Source organism: Magnolia sinica, chromosome 16 (genome assembly GCF_029962835.1).
Source record: "Magnolia sinica isolate HGM2019 chromosome 16, MsV1, whole genome shotgun sequence".
In the NCBI taxonomy this organism is placed as follows: Eukaryota; Viridiplantae; Streptophyta; class Magnoliopsida; order Magnoliales; family Magnoliaceae; genus Magnolia; species Magnolia sinica.
In genome coordinates this window covers 71410466-71426309 of record NC_080588.1, presented here as the reverse complement: position 1 = coordinate 71426309, position 15844 = coordinate 71410466, and the positions used below count along the sequence as shown (strand labels likewise).

Here is a 15844-nt window from a genome sequence, read left to right as displayed (position 1 = left end):
TTTCCCATTGCTTGGTACCCCTATTTAAAGGGTTGTGAACTCATTTTTATGGAGCAATTAATCAATTTCGAATTTATTAGAATTTATTTCTATTTTGCTGCTTTCTTTCCTCGTGGATTTGAGAAGTCTCTGTGAGGAGTCCAGAGAAGCTCCGTGGATTCAGAGTAGTTATCCTCTTAAGGAAGATGGTGCTCGACCTCACGTCCTCCCCTGCGTCAGCTAAGAATTCAGCCTTTCATTTAAGGACCAAGCATATTGACATCAGATATCACTTCATACGTTCGTTACTGGAAGATGGATTGATTGCTCTAGAGAAGATTCATACAAGTGAGAATCCTACGTAAAGACGGTCACATGGGAGAAGCTGAAGCTCTATTCAGCTTTGATTGGTCTTCAGGCTTGAAGACGGGGAGGTGGTGCACTTCGAATGCAAAAGACGTAGGTTTATGGTGATGTGTCTCTAAGGAGGAGATTGTTGGGATGTGGAGTCGCATTTGGACAGGGCTGCTCGATCAGTCGAGTGCCCTGCTCGACTCGAAGTCTAGCAAGCATCAGTTTTTTGGTTCCGAGGTGCTCGACCAGTCGAGGTTACGCAGATTCGTTTTGTATATTTAATACAGACTGCTGAAATTTAAGTCGGTTTCGCAAGGGTGCGAAAGAGAAGTTGCCTAAACTATAAATAGGGGTCTCTAAGGCTTTTCTAGGGTTATGGGAATTATTCTAAAGTGTGGGCAAATGGTTTTCTCTATACATCTAGAGGGAAAAGGCTAGTATATTGCTTGTAATCTCGTTTTTCTTCATAATGGAAGCTTGCACCCGTGGTTTTTTTACCCTTGTTTGGAGTTTTTCTACGTTATTATATCTTGTGGTTTGTGTGGAATGTTTTGATTCTTCTTCTAGATTATATTTCTTCTTGTTTATCGTTTGTGGGTGAGACCGGAGATTGGATCTTAGTTCACTAGTGTTGTTGGCATGCTGCGCATCACCAAGAACGGAGCTTCTTCTTCTTCTTTTTTTTTTTAACACACACACACCACCACACACTTATGCCATGGTGGGATTTCACCACCTATGGGTACTCGAACCCTCGACCAGGTGTTGAAACTCTTGAGAGTCTAGGCACGCATTATTTCCCATTTATATACCACCACATGTGCGAATGTTGCTACATATGCAAGATCCGAGCGGTCCATCCTGTGGGACGCACTTTAGTTTTGCACAATTAACTAAATTGTGGGAACTCATTCAAGTCAATCAATCAACCGTTAATACCATACACTCTACCATTGGAAAATTATCACCCAGAAGATTATCTTAATCAACTAATTATCTTTTTTCCTATTTAATTAGGACCTCTAGCCATTTCCATCATAACGATGGATCATTCGATGATTAGGATCATCTGATCGGTGTGAATTTTGGTCGAAGATCCATCGATAATGGCACTCACAATTTGGATTGGATTGAGAAATATGAAAACATGTGTAAGCTTTCAAATCAATAATAAATCATCTCTCGGAAGTCCCTCAAAATTATAAAATAATCCTTTTGACTTTTTAAGTGTACGATGAAAAATAAAATAATCCATTACATGACGCTGTCCCACTAGGATGAGCCCTTAAAAAGCCTACTGGGCTCACATCCACAACCACATGGGCATTATTAATACATTGAAACAGTCATTTTCTAACCAAAGCCCATTCGGACATTTGGAAACTCCCATGAACCTTCCTTCCCTTCTCATTTCACATGTGCGAATGTTGCTACATATGCAAGATCCGAGCAGTCCATCCAGTGGGACGCACTTTAGATCGTCTGTGCTGGAAAATTGGCAGGGCAACTCATCATGGGTGGTAAACCAAAAGGTGGTTTTATCAAGGACTAAGCTACGGTGTGTGTTTTGCACAATTACCACACACATCTCATTCAAATCAATCAATCAAGACCGTTAAAACCATACACTCTATCTTTAGAAAATTATCACTCAGAAGATTATCTTAATCAACTAATCTTTTTCCAATTTAATTAGGACCTCCAGCCATTTCCGCCATAACAACCGTTCGGATCATCTAATCAGTGTGAATTTGGGTCAATGATTCATCGTTAATGGAACTCACAGTTTGGATGGTCTGGATTGAGAAATATGAAAACATATGTAAGCTTTTCAGATCAATAATAAATCATCTCCCAGGAGTCTTTTAAAATAAAATAATACTTGGATTTTCTAGGTGTGTGATGCAAATGGAAACTGGTTCTTACGCAGCTGATATTATCTCAAATTCCAAAAAAAAAAAAAAAAAGATGGCAAATCGATCAAGCATCGAATGGACGATAAAAGACGAGTAGTAAATGGTCTAATTTTATTATTATTATTTTTTTAAAGAAAGAAAAAGAAAAAGAAAAAAGTCCACTATATGACACTGTCCCACTAGGATGGGCCTTTAAAAAGCCTATTGGGCCTACATCCACAGGCCCAGAGGAAGGAACCAAGTCACATGAGCATTATTAATACATTAAAACAAAAGGCTTTCCAGTTATTGTCTAACCAAAGCCCATTCGGACATTTGGAAACTCCCATGAACCTTCCTTCCCTTCTCATTTCTCAGGCAACTTCCTCTTTCATTTTCTAATGCTTTATTCTCAAAGTAGTAGGCCCTATAAAAGCCCATTACATTTCATGCCACTACTACAATTCTACAACAATGGCTAATCTAGTCCCATCCAAATGGTTCGCTAACAAGTCCTTGAAGCTAAGCCTCCCTCGCCGTAGTGGCAAACCATCCGACGTGCCGAGCCCATCTGTGTCCTCACCCACGGTGCAGGATAACGGTCGGGCCCACAAGTTCCATGAAGCTTTCCGATACTTTGACAGGGACGGCGATGGGAAGATCTCTAGTGAGGAGCTGATAGCGCTCTTCGCATCGTTGGGTGACCACATCTCAAGTGATGAGGCCATTGGAATAATCAGTGAACATGATACGGATGGAGACAATTTGATGGACTTGCAGGACTTCATGCGGCTAATGGAGAGGGACCATGGGGAAGATGAACTAAAGAAGGCGTTTGAGATGTTCGAGGTCGATAAGGGATCTGGTTGCATCACGCCCAAAGGGCTGCAACCGATGTTTAACCGCCTGGGCGACAACAGGTCAGATGAGGAGTGTAAGGCTATGATTCGGGTTTTTGATCTCGACGGCAATGGCGTGGTTGATTTCCATGAGTTTCACAGGATGATGACTTGATGTGTGCATGCTACGTAGATGAATGCCCCCATGACCTTAATAAGTCCAATTTACTAAGGTGGGCCCACTTGAATTTGGGTCCATTTCCTAAGGTGGCCCTACTTGAGGTCACTATATATGCTCAAAAGCAAGGACTGTCTTTGTTTTAGTCTTCTTTTATTTGTATGGAGAATTTCTCAGAACATGTTGAATAGAATTCTCCTCTCTCTGTTTTTGTTTTTGGTAATTAAAAGTTAAAACGGTAACATTAATCTTATATAAAGTCACCAAAAATCATAAGAAGAAAATAACTGGAAGTGTGATGGCTTATTATTGCGTACTCTATGCATGCACTCAGAAATCGTACATATGGGGTGGCGATGGGTTGGTGACTTGGATAATTGGATGATCCTAACTTCTCGTTATTGGACATTTGTTTCGTTGAATTCATATCTTTGGCTATTTTTCATATAACCTATCATGTCTACAACTCAATTACTCATAGTGTTTACACTCAACCTGTCATGCTCAGATTTATTAAGCATGACACCGTCACATGTTGGTATATTTGTATGAATGTCAGAATAGGTATTCATGGAGCACGGAAGAGATATTGTGAGTATATGAACTATTATCACTTGAGGAAAATTACGATATCTAGATATGTATTTATGACCAAAACTCTAAGATGTAGTCATTCTCATTGAAAAAACATGATAATGAACTACAGGATGTATATATACAAACCACTTAAAACACATGTTACTTAGGGCAATACAAAACTGGTGATATCCAATGGCATGTTGACATATTTAATTGGTCATATACACTTATAAACTCTTAAACAGTGCACTAAGAGGAGAAAATTGTCTAGAAACATAAACATGATAAAACATGGTATGTTATAGTTGGTTGGCTTCATCTTTGTAATAGTTGGCTAATTTCATCTTAAAATAGAAGCATATAATGCAAAGATCACCAACTGATTGAAAGGTCAATTCCGAGAGTCAATGGACCATATGCAAGGCTACCATCTAATCCGAGTCTATAAAACAACTAAGAACAAAAAGCTCGTTATTCACCAATTCAGATATAATGAATCTTTTCAACTCAACACATCTTATCAATCTTTTGTCCCATATGGATGCCTACCTTATCAATTATCATAGCTTAGTTTAGCCTCTTCACTTTTGTCTAGTACCATGATATACTTAGTTTGGATTGATTAGCATAACTTAATTTAATTTCTCCATTGTTGTCAAACTCATCGTTGCATCAGCTCAAATTTAATTTAGTTAACCATCCACGACCCCATCGTCAAATGTTCTTCGAATCTCTAAACCCTTGGTGATTTTCTCGATCATGGCCTAATTAAACAGCACCATCCAAGTCCAGAAGACTATCAATTGTTTATGATTGTCTTGTCCGCTCGAATTGTTGTAATTGGTAATTTGCTGCTCTATTTGACTCATATGTCAATTACACTGCATGTACATTCAAACTAATAAAATTGCCACTTAGTCTTTACTTTTATATATATATATAAACATTTAATTAGTCGTTGAACACGATTAAGCAAGTGTCACTGTGATGAAAAGTTCTTATCTTTAAGGTGAAAAAAAATTCATGCAAAAACTATCTCTTTTATAAATTGTATAAATCTTTGTCAATTAGTTACTAAGTAGTCAGGTAATTCTTTATAAATCTAATCTTAATCTGGCCAATTTAGTGCTTGGGGTTAAAATGCATTCGGTTCAATTGGCGTTGAATATGACTTTGGCATACTTGACACGTATATATTTACACACGTATGATAAAAATCTAACCATTTGTGATAAAAATCGAACCATTTCCTGCTTAGTTTTATGGCAGCCACGTGTCTATATTGAATACCAATGGATAACATTGTTTCGGTCAAAGATTTCGACGGTGTAGTTTGGGTTGCATGTTTTTCACGTATACGCTTTCTAAATGCACGCGGGCAAACCATCCCTCTCCCATGAAGTTACAAGGTTTTACTTGATGTGAAGTGTACTCGCACGAGTGCACTTAACGAGGTACCTGTGAAGCACACGTGCTAAAGAGGAACATGTGTGGAGATCGAAGCTGTTCATAAGCAGGGCGGAACCATGTAGGTGCTCTAAGACGAAGGTTATATGGTCCACAACCAATCCACCACACAGCTACGGTAATGTGGACCACCGGTCTATCTTTCTTGACCGTCCATTTATTGCATAGAATTATGAACTTTCCAGCGATTTTATCAACATTAATGTGCAAAATAGAATATAAAAGTTGTGATATTACTGATTAACGGCTTCGATACCATCTGATCGATTATGCTGAATTGCCACTTAGAACTTAGATTTGCCGCTAGCCGTCGTTCCACTGCATGCACACCAATGACTATTATTCGCAGACGTACCTGCCCCCACAGGTGAAAAAACACCCACACTTGATAGATCTGGGCCGTATTGTGTGCCGTACGTTGAATCTGATATACACCAATAAACTCACGGTGGGTCCACTCATCGAGAGGACCAATCGTGTACATCTATTGTGGGCCGTTGGTTTTTATTTTGAACTATTCAATTTTTCATACACTCATGTTCCACAAAAAAGCTTATAACAACTCCAAATTTTTGTAGAGTATGAACGCAAGAAGGCCCATCTGATGGACGCGGATTCCCTGCCAAAGCCTCTCGCAGGAAGTTCCTGCGCTGCAGCCCACTGTGATGTTTGTGAGAAATCCTCCCCTTCCATTAGTTTTGTGAGCTCAATTCAGGACATGATGCCAAAATTGAGCCGTATCTAAATCTCAAGTGGTCCATGCTGAAGGAAAATGTGGTTAGGAAAATTCCAACCGTTGAAATCTACCTGGGTTCGACAGTGATGTTTACATGCCATCCATACCGTTAATAGCTTCATTCCTACTGGGATGAACTGAAATCACAAATATCAGAATTGTTCAAAACTTCTGTGGCCCACGAATATTTCAACTGTGGATATTTAATTATCAATTTTTCGGCCCACTTGAACTCTGGAAACAGTTCATTTTTGGCATCATGTCTTAAAATAAACTCAAAAAACGGATGGACGGGTAGGATTTCTCACAAACATCACAGTAGGCCCCACCTTGGTAACCAGCGCAGGAACTTTCTGCGAAAGTCTTTCGCAGGAAATCCGCGTCGCAGATGCGTGGCTGCCGGATATATTCGTTGCGGAAGCCGATTGGCTGGTGTAGCACACACCAGCGATCTAGGTATGTGTTGACGTCAGCAAAATCTGTGGGTCCCATCATGAGGTATGTGTTATATCGAAACTGTCCATCCATTTGGCGAGTTCGTCTCAGGCTTGAGCCTAAAAATAAAAAAAATCTAAAGATCAGATGGGCCATAATGCAAAAACCAGTGAGGTTTGAACGTCTACCATTGAAACCCTTTAGGAGTCATTGAAGCTTTGGATCAATATGATATTTTCCCCCTTCATCCAGGCCTTTGTGACCTTATGAACAGATTGAATGGAAAATAAATGTTATGGTGGGCCCTATGAATGTTTTAATGGTGAAAATCATTATCCCGCTGCAATTTGTGGTGTGGTCCAGTTGGGCTTTGTATATGATTCAATTTTTTCCTATGCTCTAAAATGATCTGGAAAAATGGATGAACGGTGTGGATATAATAAATACATCATTTTGGTGGCTATGTAACTTTGATCTCCTTTGAACCGTTCGTACAACTCCAAGCCCGAGGAGCGTCAGCGCTCGTTTAGCAGATATATCACTAAATTAAACTTTGAAGATCATGGGGCCAAATATACATGCATCATAAACCAACGATTGCACTGAAGAAATGATCTAACTAGAAGATTCATGAAAACTTAGTGAACGGTTGTGATTAAAAAAAAAAAAAAACAAAACAAAAAACTCCAAGAATCAGTGGTTAGAATTATTTAAATAATATTACAGAGACCTCAAATATTATTAGACCGTTTAATTTGAACTAATTTATAACACGTGTAGGGTCACCGTATAACAGGCACAGCACGCTGACACTGACGGTGTACCAAATAACTTAGCCGACGCCGAAGATATATATACTCAGCAGCGTATGATGCTTGATACGCAGGCCTGGATTCTACATGTGGTGAGTGTGTGGGTGTGGATTAATAATAATAATAATAATAATAAACCAAAAAAAGAGAACAAATGTACACATTCAGTCCTGCCCACCTGGATCTCGCAAGGAATTTGATTGGCTCCATATGCCAAACCCAGGTCCGGTCCAAAGCGGGCCAGGCAGATACTCCGGCAGTTACCACCCCAAGAACGTAGTTTTCTTGCACGTATTATTTCCCATTCATATGCAACCACATGTGTGAATGTTGCTACTTATGCAAGATCCGAGCCGTCCATCAAGTGGGACACACTTTAGAACATCTATGCCGGAAAATTTGCAGGGCAACTCATCATGGGTGGTAAAGATGTTTAATAAAACAATGAGCAATGGCCGAAATCCTCCTTAACATATAGAGGAGATAACTTTTAATTATATACAGAATAATTATAGTTATGTGATCCTATATAATAGGAAAGAATCAAATACAAATATTCAAAATATTTGTATATGTCTCTACCGCTATACAAGTGGATATCATGGCAACCAAAATGGAATATGGCAAATAGCATGGAGAATCACTCGATTCTCCCTTATCACCCCCCTGCAAGGTGAGTGTGGTAGAAGGGATAACGCTAAGCTTGCTTCAAAAGATAAAAAAACTGAGGCGTTTGGTCAACGAATCAGCAAGCTGCAGATATGAAGGGATAAAAGTAACTTTCAAAGTGCCATTAGCAACAAGTTCACGAACAAAATGGTAGTCGATCGCAATATGTTTTGACCGAGGACGATTAACTGGATTGACATCCATAAAAATTGCACTTTGATTGTCGCAAAGAATTTTAGGTAGCGCTAAGGGTGTAACATAAAGGTCCTGAAGGAGTTGAATAATCCAGGCAATATCAGCAGTGACAACAGCTAAGGAGTGATATTCTGCTTCTGCACTTGAATGAGAGATAATACTTTGTTTTTTAGAGGACCAAGAGACTAAATTGGCGCCAAAAAAGATAGCATAGCCGGTAGTAGAGCGGCGGGTGTCAGGACATCCAGCCCAGTTCGCATCAGAGTAGGTAAGAAAATCACGAGTGGATTGTTTATGGAGTTGAAGTCCATGATGAGGAGTGCCTTTAACATAACGCAAAATATGCTTGAGAGCACGAGAGTGGTCCTCAGTGGGAGCATACATGAACTGGCAAATGAAATTCACACTGAAGGAGAGATCAGGCCTGGTGATAGTCAAGTATTGAAGAGCACCGGCAAGAGAACGAAACATAGTAGGGTCGGAGAACAGCTTTCCTTCGGCTGAGAGGTGCTGACTGACGACAAAGGGTGTAGAAATAGGCTTTGCATCAATCATGGAAACACGTTGCAAGAGATCAAGAGCATACTTCGTTTGACTGAGAAATAAACCCTTCTCATTACCTTGGACTTTAACACTGAGAAAATAATGAAGATCACCCAAATCCTTCATAGAGAATTCCTTGAAAAGCCGAGTAATAAGGGTTTGAACCATAGAAGTATTACTTCCAGTGATGACCATGTCATCAACATAAAGAAATAAGTAAACAGTCCCAAGCGAGGAGTGATAGACAAACAACGAAGAATTAGCCTGATTGGAGAGAAACCCAAGTTGAAGCAGAAAAGAGCTAAAGCGATGAAACCAAGCTCGAGGAGCTTGTTTCAAGCCATAAAAGCACGCTTCAGGAGACAAACATGCTGAGGGAACTGTGGATCAGTGTAGCCAGGCGGTTGTTCCATGTATACCTCTTCATTAAGAAAACCATGAAGAAAGGCGTTTTTAACATCTAACTGATGTAAATGTCATCCAGAAGTAACAGCCAAGGACAAAACGATTCGGACTGTAGCAGGGCGCACCATAGGGCTAAAGGTGTCACAGAAGTCAAGGCCATGAATCTGAGAAAATCCTTGAGCCACAAGACGTGCCTTATGGCGCTCAATAGACCCATCAGAGCGAAGTTTGGTTTTGAAAATCCAGCGACAGCCAACCACATTATGACATTTAGGACGAAGTACAAGAACCCACGTATCATTTTTCTTCAAAGCTTGAATTTCATCATCCATAGCCGAGAGCCATTAAGGGTGTTTTGTAGCAGATTTGAAGCCTCGCTGTTCTTTGAGAGCAAGAAGTGCCTCAAAAGACCGAGAAGAAGACAAAACAATCATAGCATGATATAACCGTGGTTTGAACATACAAGCTTTATCTCTGGTAATCATCGGATGGCTAGAAGTGGTCACACGAGGAATTGAAGACACAGGTAGAGGAACACTTAAGTCCGAAGCTGCAGAATCCGAGAGAGGTTCCGCAGGAAGAGGAACTTGCGGATTAAGGGGAGGATTCGAGGACAGGCGTGAAGAATCATTACAAGGCAGACATGGTGAACTCGAAAAGGATGGTGAAGACAAAGAATCAGAAGCACCAACATTAGAAGAACTAGAAACACACTCCTAACAATCGAAAAAAATAAGTATAGTTAATGTTGGGCTGTGGATGTTGCATAGAATCACCATTATAAAGAAAAATATTTTCATAAAACTGCATATGTCGAGAAATGTAGACACGATGTGCCTTTCAGTCTAAGCACCTGAATCCTTTATGAACGGTACTGTAACCTAAAAAGACATAAGGAGCAGATTTTGGAGAAAATTTATTAGGTGAGTAATCTCTCAAATAAGGGAAGCAAAGACACCCAAAAGTGCGAAGCATAGAGTAATCTGGTTGCTTACCAAACAAGAGCTCATAAGGAGTTTTGCCATCAAAGGACGGTGACGGGAGTCAGTTAATGAGAAAGACGGCAGTAGAGAAGGCCTCAACCTACAAAGAAAGTGGCACACGCACATGAAACATAAGGGTAAGACCCGTTTCTGTGACATGGCGATGCTTACGTTCGGCAATGCCATTTTGGCTAGGAGTGTAAGGAAATGTCAGACGAAGAAGAATGCCATAAGAGTGCAGATGAGAGCGGAATTTATCATTTGTAAATTCGGTTCCATCATCGCATTGAAACGATTTTATTTTTGCTGAAAATTGCGTCTCAATATAACGTTGTAAATGAATGAAAGTATAAAAGAAATCAGATTTGTGTCTCAACGAGAATATCTAACTAAATCTGGTATAATCATTAATAAACACCACATAGTATCTATATCCAGTAAAAGAGAGAACTGGTGACGGACCCCATAAGTCACAGTGTAAACGATCAAAAGGCATGGCACAATATTCATCATTTAGAGAAAAAGGTAAATAGTGGCTTTTGCCAAATCTACAACCAACACAAATTTCAGAATCAATGCTTACCAATTTATTACTACAAGAAATAGATCCTAATCTAGAAAGAGAAGCAATAGTACGATAGTGTGGATGACTAAGGCGAGCATGCCATAATCGAACAAAGGCTCACGGTGGAGGAGAAGTGGTGGACACGAAAGCATAATGACGATGATCCAACACGTAGAGACCATTTTCACAACTTCTGACTCCTAGTACCGTTCTTGTGACCCGATCCTGTATGGTAAAACCAGAGGAAGAAAAGGTAACAAAACAATTATTGTCTTTAGTAAGCTGACTAATAGAAATAAGATTTTTCTTAATGCTAGGAATAACTAAGACATTTGATAAAAGAAGGGGATTGGACGGAACAAGAGATGAAATGGAACCACTATGAGAGATTGCTAAAGACTGACCATTTCCAATCATGACACGTTCATTACTAGAGTAGATAGCTGGTTGATCCACACCCTCGGTGTCGCTTGTCATGTGGGACGTTGCACCAGAGTCAAAGACCCATTCAGAGTCATTCAGAGCTTGAACCGAGTAGGTAGAAAGTGCTTCAGCAAGATTAGTCGATTCCTTCTTCTTGAGTTTCAAGAAGCTCCAGCAACGTTTGGCCAAGTGTCCCTCCTTGTCACATAATTAAAAGTGACTAGAGGAGGTGGATGATGACTTTGAATTGGCAGAGGTTGTAGAAAAGGTTGAAGACTGATTCTTCTCTTTCTTAGCTCCTGCCGCTTTATAAGTCTACCACACATAATAGGCAGAGTTGGAAGATGAGTGGGAGACCGACCATTCAAAAATTTCATGGCTCAAACCTTTCGGAACAATCTCTGCAAAAAAGGGTAGTGGAAGCTGTGACATCATGGTAGTAGAGAAGATCTTGTAATCGGGTCCCAATGCTCGTAAATACCCGTGGACTTTATCCGTGTCGTCAATGGGACGACCAATAGCAGCCAATTGATCGCAAAGGCCTTTGAAGGTGTGAGAAAACTCGGCAATAAACTGAGAGCCACGTTGCATCAGCTGAAGTTCATCCTTGAGTTGCAGTTCTCGAGTCATCGACCGGTGCGAGAATGAGACTTCAAGAGCGCACCAAGCCTCATGGGAATGACGTAAACCCAGTACCTCACTCATAGACTCCTCTATAAGAGAAGAATAGAATAAACTGAGCAGCGTCTGATTAGTATGCAACCAAGAGGTATAAGCAGGATTTGGCATTGTGGTGCCAGCAGAGGCAATAATCGTGATAGAGGGAGCCGTGATGCTACCGTCCAAATAACCAAAAAGCTCTTGACTGGCTAACAGAGGAACAAATTGATTTCTCCACAATAAGTAATTGGAGGAGGTCAGTTTAATGGTGAGCATATGCACCATTGTGTTGAGCGGAAGAGTAGGAAATGAAGAAGCCAAAACAGCTATGGTGAGAATCAAAGAAAAAAACCTTGCTCTAATATCATAAAGTTGTTTAACAAAACAATAAGCAATGACTGAAATCTTCCTTAACGTATGGAAGAGATAACTTCTAATTATATATAAAATAATGACAATTATGTGATCCTATATGATAGGAAAGAATTAAATACAAATATTAAAAATATTTGTACATGTCTCTACAATATCTCTACAGCTATTCAAGCAGATATTGTGGCAACCGAGAAGGAACATGGCAAATATCACGGAGAATCATACGATTCTCCCTTATCAGGTGGTATACCAAAAGGTGGTTTTATCAAGGTCTAAGCTACAGTGTGCGTTTTGCACAATTAACTAAATTGTGGGAACTCATTCACCATACACATCCCATTCAAATCAATCAATCAAGACCGTTAAAACCATACACTCTACTATTAAAAAATTGTCACTCAGAAGATGATCTCAACTAACCTGTTTCCTATTTAATTAGGACCTCTAGCCATTTTCATCATAACAACCATTCAATGATTAGGATCATCTGATCAGTGTGAATTTTGGTCAACAATCCATCCTTAATGGAGCTCACAGTTTGGATGGTCTGGATTGAGAAATATGAAAACATATGTAACCTTTTCAGGTCAATAATAAATCATCTACCAGAAGTCTCTAAAAATAAAATATTAATCCTTTGATTATCTAGGTGTGTGATGCAAATGGAAACTGGTTCTTAGACGGCCCATAAATTCGATGGCAAATCGATCAAGCATCGAATGGACAATAAAAGCCGAGTAGTAAATGGTCTAAATTTTTTTATTTTTTATTTTTTAAATAAAAAAAGTCTATTACATGACTATGTCCCACTAGGATAGGCCTTTAAAAATCCTATTGGGCCCACATCCACAGCCCCAGAGCAAGGAGCCAAGCAACATGGGCCTTATTAATACATTAAAAACAAAAAAAAACAAAAAAAAACAAAAAAAAAAAAAAACAAAAAAGAAGCTTTCCAGTCATTTTCCAGACACAAACATCGGTTATCTATCCTTAGCTTTGGGCCAATCGGGACATTTGGAAACTCCCACGAACCTTCCTCACCTGCTTATTTCTCACGAAACTTCCTCTTTCATTTTCTTATGCTTTATTCTCAAAGTAGTGGGCCCTATAAAAGCCCATTACATTTCAAGCCACCACTACAACAATGGCTAATCTAATGCCATCCAAATGGTTCTCCAACAAGTCCTTCAACCTAAGCCTCCCTCGCCGTAGCGGCAAACCATCCGACGTGCCGATCCCACCTGTGTCCTCACCCACGGTGCAGGATAACGGTCGGGCGCACAAGTTCCATGAAGCTTTCCGATACTTTGACAGGGACGGTGACAGGAAGATCTCTAGCGATGAGCTGATAGCGCTCTTTGCATCGTTGGGTGACTACATTTCGAGTGATGAGGCCATTGGAATCATCAGTGAACATGATACGGATGGCGACAACTTGATGGACTTGCAGGACTTCATGCGGCTAATGGAGAGGGACCATGGGGAAGATGAACTAAAGAAGGCGTTTGAGATGTTCGAGGTCGATAAGGGATCTGGTTGCATCACGCCCAAAGGGCTGCAACGGATGTTTAACCGCCTGGGCGACAACAGGTCACATGAGGAGTGCGAGGCCATGATTCGGGTTTGGCAATGGCGTCGTTGATTTCCATGAGTTTCACAGGATGATGATTTGATAAGTGCATATCCATGCTACGTAGATGAACGCCCCCATGGCCTTATAATAACGATTTACTAAGTTGGACCCATTTGAATTTGGGTCCATTTCCTAAGGAGGGCTTCCTTGAGGTCACTTTCCCTCAAAAGCAAGGGCAGTCCTTGTTTTTGCCTTCTTTTATTTGTACGTAAAAGTTCTCAGAACATGTAGAATAGATTTCTCCTTTTTTCGTATTTAAAAGTTAAAACGGTAACATTAATCTTATATAAAATCACGGGGAGGGATGGATGGCCTCTTACCAAAAACCATAAGAAGAAAATAACTGGAAGTGTGATGGCTTATTATTGCGTACTCTATGCATGCACTCAGAAATCATACAGGTGCCAGAATATAACTCCAATCAAACCGTACAAGTTCTGGGTGGCTATGGGTAGGTGACCTGGTTAATTCAGTCATATCTTTGGCTATTGTTCATCTAACCTACCAAATCCACTACTCAATTACTCACAATGTTTACACTCAAATTATTATGGTCGGATGTGGACATACTTGTTTAAATATTAGAATAGTTGTTCATGGAGCATAGAAGAGAGATCATGAGAATTTAAAATATAATCACTAAGAAAATTAGGATATTAAGAGTAGTATGCATGATTAGATCTCACGAGGCATGATTAGAATTATAAAGGTAGTGTTGAACATGTGGCAAGGAATTACAGGTTGTATATGTGCAACGCGCTTAAAGAACATGTGTAACTTAGCACAATACAAAGACGGTGGTATCCAATGACACGTGGCCAAATTTAATTTGTCGTATACAAATGTAGACTCCTAAATGGTGCACTAAGAGGAGAAAACCGTCCAGAAACAGAAACATGACCCCACAAGTAATAAGTAATAATTGGTTGGTCTCTTTTTTGTAATGGTTGGCTAACCTCATCTCAAAATAAAAGCATATGAAAGCTAAGATCACTAACTAATCAAAACATCAATCCAAAAAGTCAATGGAGCATTTGCAATGCCATCGTCTAATCCAAGTGTATAAAACCAACAAAGAGCAAAAAGCTCGATCATTCCCCAACTCAAATATAATAAATCTTCTCAAGTCAATGCATCCTATCAATCTTTCATTCCTCGTGGACGCCTATATTATCATATAACTTAGTTTAGTCTCTCCACTTCTGTTTAGCACCATGCTACAGTGAGTTTGGATCAATTATTAGCATAGCTTTGTTTAGTTTCTCCATTGTTCTTAAACACATCAATGCATTAAGTTAAATTTAATTTAGTTAACCATCCACGACTCCATTGTCAAAATTTTGAATCTCTCAACCTTTAGTGATTTCCTCAGTTATAGCCTAACCAAACAACGACTGTCTCATGACCATTCAAGTCTAAAAGACTATCAATTGTCCAAGGTTTTCTCATTTGTCATAATTGCTAATTAACTACTTTATTTATCTGTCAATTATAATGCATCTACATTTAGACTAATAAAATTGCCACTTAGTTTTTATTTTCTTATTTTCTTTATAAATATTTAATAAGTTGACGAACGTTTCAGATATTATACAAAATTTTAATTTTAATGCTTACAGAGGAGCTTGATTTTGTAGATTGCAGAATGCAGATGCTTACACATTCGTCACGGACAATAAAAGGAGAAACTTTGATACTCTAGCAGAGTGTGCTGGTTGATACGCAGGTACTGGGAAATCGTAGACCTGGCAGATTCGAAACTAAATGTAACTTTGAAGATCGTGGGGCCAAACATACATGCATCATAAACCAAAGATTGCACTGAAGAAATGATCTAACTAGACGATTCATGAAAACTTAGTGGACGGTTGTGATTTTTTTTTAAAAAAAGAGAAAAAAAGAAAAAAAGAAAAAAAAAACAATGGTTTAATTAAAGAAAAAAACTCTGAGAATCAGTGGTTAGAATTGTTTAAATAATATAACAGTTACCTCAAATATTATTAGACCATTTAATTTTAACTAATTTAAAACACGTGTAGGGTTACCGTATAGCAGGCATAGCACGGTGTACCAAATAACTTAGCCAATACAAAATAGACGTAGAAGATATATATACTCA

The 15844-nt window shown here is 39.3% G+C and overlaps 2 protein-coding genes and 1 pseudogene across 2 annotated transcripts; 2 read left to right on the top strand and 1 right to left on the bottom strand.

The window, feature by feature from the left end:
* Positions 1-2681: 2681 nt before the first annotated feature.
* LOC131229371 (probable calcium-binding protein CML41) lies at positions 2682-3476 on the top strand. The gene has a single exon (XM_058225316.1). It carries the CDS (start codon positions 2703-2705, stop codon positions 3240-3242), a length of 540 nt encoding a protein of 179 aa, XP_058081299.1. The 5' UTR covers positions 2682-2702; the 3' UTR covers positions 3243-3476.
* Positions 3477-7982: 4506 nt separating this feature from the next.
* Positions 7983-9418, bottom strand: LOC131228931 (uncharacterized mitochondrial protein AtMg00810-like). The gene is made up of 3 exons (XM_058224766.1): positions 9371-9418; positions 9050-9145; positions 7983-8945 (listed from the first exon to the last, which is right to left on the bottom strand). Exons 1-3 carry the CDS (start codon positions 9416-9418, stop codon positions 7983-7985), a joined length of 1107 nt encoding a protein of 368 aa, XP_058080749.1.
* A 3775-nt stretch (positions 9419-13193) lies between these two features.
* On the top strand, positions 13194-13993 carry LOC131228757 (probable calcium-binding protein CML41; annotated as a pseudogene).
* The last annotated feature ends 1851 nt before the right edge of the window (positions 13994-15844 follow it).

What these genes read in the sequence shown, in the direction of transcription:
- LOC131229371 (XM_058225316.1), top strand. Translation starts at nt 2,703, where the DNA reads ATGGCTAATCTAGTCCCATCCAAATGGTTCGCTAACAAGTCCTTGAAG.
- LOC131228931 (XM_058224766.1), bottom strand. Translation starts at nt 9,418, where the DNA reads ATGGATGATGAAATTCAAGCTTTGAAGAAAAATGATACGTGGGTTCTT. An exon ending in AAAATGATACGTGGGTTCTT is followed by an intron (nt 9,146 to 9,370) that starts GTACTTCGTCCT and finishes CATTTACATCAG; the next exon opens with TTAGATGTTAAAAACGCCTT. An exon ending in ATCCACAGTTCCCTCAGCAT is followed by an intron (nt 8,946 to 9,049) that starts GTTTGTCTCCTG and finishes CTCTCCAATCAG; the next exon opens with GCTAATTCTTCGTTGTTTGT.